The sequence below is a fragment of the Etheostoma spectabile genome, chromosome 5, assembly GCF_008692095.1.
Source record: "Etheostoma spectabile isolate EspeVRDwgs_2016 chromosome 5, UIUC_Espe_1.0, whole genome shotgun sequence".
Classification (NCBI taxonomy): Eukaryota; Metazoa; Chordata; class Actinopteri; order Perciformes; family Percidae; genus Etheostoma; species Etheostoma spectabile.
In genome coordinates, this window is record NC_045737.1 from 24,673,018 (window position 1) to 24,678,900 (window position 5,883).

Sequence of the window (5,883 nt, forward strand, 5' to 3'; positions counted from 1 at the left end):
TAAACAGCTGATGTAAGTCAAAACTGTCTGCGAGCGTGTCCTGTACTGTTTGGTAATTCCTCTGCTATGCTACAGCAAGTCGCGTGTTTATGACACAATTGTTTCTATTTTTACAAAAACGTCTGCCACGGAGCCATAATGTGAGATACATGGTCATGGAGCCTTTTATACTTTGTCATGTTTCTTTAGAAATAAACAATGAAAAATTAAAGTCTTTAACCACTTAAAATGTAAAGTTGTTTGCTGTCAAAGTGACGTCAAAATGAAAGGCAGTCAATGGAATGCTAACAGCAGGTGTGTGCCAGGTAGCATCAAAATAGCGCCATAGGAGCTACGCTTTGTCGAGGCTGGCTTACCCTCATGTGTGCAACTAGCTTTGAGGTATGTTGTCACTCAGCTGGTTGGTGTGTCACAGGTGTTACCCAATCAGCAACAAGGTTTATGTAAACTCGTGGTAATAAAAAGACACTTGCACACACAGTAGGGTGTTCCCTGTGCCACCCTTTCAGTTTGAATAAACGCTTTGTTGCATTTATTTGGGGAATTGTCATGCCCCAGCTCTGCAACAAAAGCGGGTTTGGCCAGCTGATGGTTGCCAAATTTGGGCCAGATTAGGCATTGTAGACACAGACCTGTCCAGTTTGACACCGCTGCCAGACGTGATGGCAGCCAGCACCAAAACGGGTTCTGGCATTCATTCTGACAGACATTTCCTGCCTGACAGAATGAGCTTCCCTCCTTTTTCTGCAATATGAGCCATCACTGGACAATATCCTGTCCTATGCATGTTTATTTATCACTCTTTGCTACCTCCAACTGTGCATCTCTATTCATTCACACCTTAATCATCTGTATATCAAATACTGTCTGTTATATAAGGGTGTTTATTGTGTAAGCATCTTTGTATTATTACTATTATTATTGTAATTAATTCTATTTTTCCATTTCTTATAGTCCATGTATATTTTTTCTTCTAGATCTACTTGTATTTGTGTTATTCTGATGTTTGTGTATGTTTTCACAGGAATTTCCCTAGTATGGTATTAATAAAGTCCATCTTATTTTATCTTATCTTATCTAAACACATTTATCGAGGATTGAGTTCCCAAGGTGAGAGTTTAATAAAGTTATGGAAAACAAATGTTAACAAGTGGCTAACCGGCCATTGTTAAGATACATGGTAACACCTGTGATAAATGGGAATATTTAACCAATAGGAAAGGAGCTCTTGTGACTCTTGTGTGACCCTCGACCAATCAGATTCAGCTGCTCTTTCTCCAACATGAGTAAAAAAAAAAAAGCAGTCATAGTGTCTTGCACAGAAGGCTACTCCTTGAAGCTGTGAGAGTGAAATCCGTCTCTTCCTCCTCATTTCGACTCCTTTTAGAGCAGCACCAGGAAACATGGTGAGTATAGAACAATAGGAAGCTTTCTTTTTCATTCAACCAGAGTCACAGTCCACATTTCATCAAAGTACTGTACATCTAAGCTAACTACTTATTATTGGCTTAAGGTAGAAGTTTTAGCTTTTGCTAACATTGCCTCAAATAAATAGTCTAATCTAAAAAAGCAGATAGCAACTGTTTCATCTTTTAAAAGCAATGCTACATTTGAATTATGATATTGCAATAGTAAGTGTAGTTAAAGTTGTTCTATTGAAAAGGCATAAGTAGTTTTGTCCTATTTGAAAGTACTTGGCTGCAACCCCTGGTTTTCTAATAAAATGAATGATTTGGAAGTACTTGATCTTTTGTGCTACTGGTTTTAAAAGATGCATGTGTATAAAATAAATAATGAAAAAAAAGGATTACAGTTCTATCTGGTTTCGGTAGACTAATTATGTTCCTTCATATATGTATATATATGCAGTATATATTATATGCATGTTCTTAACATGAGATTATTTCACTTGATGGGCCTTTTTAGACCCAACCTGGATGAACTTTGAACACAGTGGCAGCAGGAGCTAGTTTTTGGCGCGCTCTCGCTGCACCCGCGCTTAGCCCGATGCAGCGACACCCGCCGCAAGCCATTAAAAACAATGGGTTACAGAGCACAGCAACATCTTAGACGCCTTTGGTCATAAAAGCCCTTTAATCACATTTTTATTTTTGGATAATCAGCTGTTAGTCTGAATAAACAGGTTAATTATAAGACTGTAAACAAATGTGCAGCATGTGTCAGGTGACTTGGTCATGATGTTGTGGTATCTGGTTCTTTTCAATGAGTCCTTTTTGTTTCTTTTGCCCTGACCAATTTGGTGCTCTAAGCAAGATTTGAGTTGGTGATCTTGCATCACAGCCAATTCCACCACCATTCGTTGTGTTCATACAAGTACAAAGAAATTGCATAGCTTCATGTCTTCGAGGTCAAAACACTCTTGACAACTGTCCAGAGGGGCCAAAACATTAGTAATACCAAATACATGTAATGCTGAACAAGAGTAGTGTTCTCTTCTAAAGACAAAAAAAACAAACACAATGTACTGTGAGTTTATAGCACCTTTACAGAACAAAGTCATAAAGAGCTGAATGAGAATACAGTTGTTAAAAAATTAGACCAAAAAAACAGTAAAAAGAACAGAAAAAATAAACAAACTAAAATACTTCAATGAATAAAACAAACAAAATTACAAATATGAGACAATGGCCAATTTAAATGGCTAGTCTTCGAATGCTTTTTTAAAGTGTGACCACAGAGACCACAGAACATGTGACAATAGGATCTGCGTTCCACCGAGTCGGAGCCATCACTTTAAGGCACAGTCACCTTTTGTTTCTGGTTGAGCGCGACAGACAACCAGTAAGCCCGGGTCAGAAGACCTAACGGACCTACTGGTAATATAATATAATGTAATATAAGGCTCTATATGTCAGATAACCTTAAAATGAATCCTGAACTTGATGGCAAGTCACTGTGAAGAGGATAAAATGGGTGTGATGGGAGTCCTCCTGCTGGACTTGGTCAACAGCTTTGCACCATCATTCTGGAAAAACATAATTCAGTTAATCAATATAAAAAAGGTACTTTTACAAACACAACATTAAAGAAACCAGTGCAAACAGAAAAAAAATTCTAAATATAATATGAATAAAAGTATTGCACAAAAAACTATATTGCAGAAACCTGAGTGCAATGTGCACAATAAAGCTGTAGCTTAGCAACACACTGTTAGTTATGTTTTAACAGTATAGATGTGAAATTGATTTCACTACTGAGGGCTTCATAAGTGCAGAAGTCAATGAAAAAGCACTAGTCTTGATGTTTACTCCAGTTTTAAATTTTAGTAACATTGCAATTGTACTAACCAGAATTGAGTGTGTGTGAACCCTAAATATTCTCTACTTCAAAACAAAGACTCCTATAATGTCTTTGCATCCTAAAACTGTAGCTACATGGATTTCAACCGGTCCATTCAAACAGCACAGAGGGGAATTAAGTCATGCATTTTCTTTTTACAGTTTAGAAACACCATTGTCGGATGGAGTCTATTAACCCTCCTGTTGTCCTTGGGTCAAATTTGACCCCTTTTCTAAAATTTCTATGTAAAAAATTTGGGTTTCTATTAACCAAATTGTCCAAAGAAATAAGGTAGATTGTTCCCCACGATGCTCTTTACAAGTAAAATAAATGATCACTTGTTTGTTCAATTTTATATGCATTTGAAAACAAAGATAAAAGACTGTTGAATAAAGTGACAAAAATGACGGAAAAAACAACAAAAACGTCAAAAAAGTGCAGGAAGGAAAAACATTGAGAAAGCGCAGAATACACAACAACAGAAAAAACGCACAAAAAAGTGACAAAAACATCGGGAAAGAGGCATAAAGTATTGTCAAAAAAAAGTTGCATAGTGAGTGGGAGGACAACACGAGGGTTAAACAAAAAAAATAGACTTGTAATTCACTCTCACTTTTGTCAGGCAGAAAGTCACAGAATAGAGTCGACTGGCTGCAATCAAGCAAGACACACACACACGCACACACACAAACACACACACACACAAACACACACACACACACACAGACAGACACAACAGAGAGTTGCACTGCAAGCTGGCGCATCAACGTTAAAATTATTTGCTGACATCCAACTTAGAGAGGAGGGAACAGAAGTTTGCCTGATTGCTGTTCCCGGAATCCAAGCCACGGTACCCTAAGCACCCGTTTAGCTGTCAATGCGGGAAAGAAAATAGGCTGCATCCTGGAAATATCTAGAGAGCTGCAGGTGAAAGGTTATGTGTTCTATAATTATTTATTTTTAAACACAGACACAAATTCACGAGGCCCTTTGGTGGACGGGCCCCAGGCAATTTCCTACCTATGCCTTATGGTAAAACCAGTTATGCTGAGGGGACAGTGGTGAGGTGGAGTGGAAAGGAGAACTTGAGGCTGCAGGGGGCCCGGGATTTGCAGGGGTGGTATTGAAACAATTGAAGAGTGCATCTGAAGAGAGAAGGAGTATATGTGACCATTGGGTATATATGACATTGTGCGCTCCAACGCTAACTACTATGCAATAGATAAACTGTTATTCATTCATCACATATTACCTCTGTCTTTTCTCTGTTTTTCCTCTCCCTTCTGATATTTCTTCCTTGGGCTCGAAAGAAAGTGTTTTGGTCTTTTTGACTGACAGCATAACAGAATGTGGCTAAGCAATGTAGATCTACTTCAGACAACTCGTCCAATCCCCACAATCAGGTAAGTCTAGAACAGAGGTGCGTGATGCAACGCTGGATGCGCCGGGGTAACACTGCACCTGGAGGCAACCCCAAAAATGGGGCCTAAGATAGGCCATGTACGTATGGTGTTGTGTTGGGTTTGGAGCGCCTGTGGCAGCCCTTTGGCTGGATAGATTTCTGGAAATATTAAATGGTAATTTTTGCAAATTGCCGTTTTTCTCCAGCGTGAGTGTATCTCAGTGCACGTTGGTCAGGCTGGTGTCCAGATTGGCAATGCCTGCTGGGAGCTTTACTGCCTAGAACATGGGATTCAGCCAGACGGACAGATGCTCAGTGACAAACGTGGAGGAGATGATTCCTTCAACACCTTCTTCAGCGAGACTGGAGCAGGAAAGCACAGCCCCAGGGCTATCTTTGTGGACCTGGAGCCCACTGTCATCGGTAAACTCTCATTGAATACATAGGTGCCATAGTTACTTTATTACATCCAGTCTAACCATCAAAATAAATGATTTCCGATTGAATCTGATTCCTTAGGTGAGGTACGCACCGGGACCTATCGCCAGCTGTTCCACCCTGAGCAGCTGATCACCGGCAAGGAGGATGCCGCCAACAACTATGCCCGTGGGCACTACACCATTGGTAAAGAGCTCATTGACCTGGTGCTGGACAGGATCCGCAAACTGGTGGGTAACTTGAATGGATTCATTCTTAAATTTTTCAAATATGAAATTCCATAACTGTATCTCATATATATGATCACTGTCTCTGACTCTCTGTCCTCAGGCTGACCAGTGCATTGGCCTTCAGGGCTTTCTGGTTTTCCACAGCTTCGGAGGTGGCACCGGCTCTGGTTTCACCTCCTTGCTGATGGAGCGTCTTTCTGTCGACTACGGAAAAAAGTCCAAGCTGGAGTTTTCTGTTTACCCAGCTCCCCAGGTGTCCACCGCTGTAGTGGAGCCCTACAACTCCATCCTGACCACCCACACCACCCTGGAGCACTCTGATTGTGCCTTCATGGTGGATAACGAGGCCATCTACGATATATGCCGTAGGAACCTTGACATCGAGCGTCCTACTTACACCAACCTGAACAGGCTGATCAGTCAGATTGTGTCCTCCGTCACCGCTTCCCTTCGTTTTGACGGTGCCCTCAATGTTGATCTGACAGAGTTCCAGACCAACTTGGTGCCATATCC

General features: G+C 40.6%; 1 protein-coding gene across 2 annotated transcripts in view; it reads left to right on the forward strand.

Moving 5' to 3' along the window:
* LOC116689941 (tubulin alpha-1C chain) overlaps window positions 1–5,883 on the forward strand; it is a 19,280-nt gene that overhangs the window by 12,804 nt on the left and 593 nt on the right. The window contains exons 2-5 of one of the 2 annotated variants that reach the window (XM_032516661.1): window positions 1,390–1,406; window positions 4,909–5,125; window positions 5,222–5,370; window positions 5,471–5,883. The exon at window positions 5,471–5,883 is cut by the window's right edge and continues 593 nt beyond it. In XM_032516661.1, coding sequence (XP_032372552.1) covers window positions 1,404–1,406; window positions 4,909–5,125; window positions 5,222–5,370; window positions 5,471–5,883 — 782 coding nt within the window. In that variant the 5' untranslated portion in view covers window positions 1,390–1,403. The remainder of the gene's footprint in view (window positions 1–1,389; window positions 1,407–4,908; window positions 5,126–5,221; window positions 5,371–5,470) is intronic. The other variant, XM_032516662.1, reaches the window with a different exon arrangement.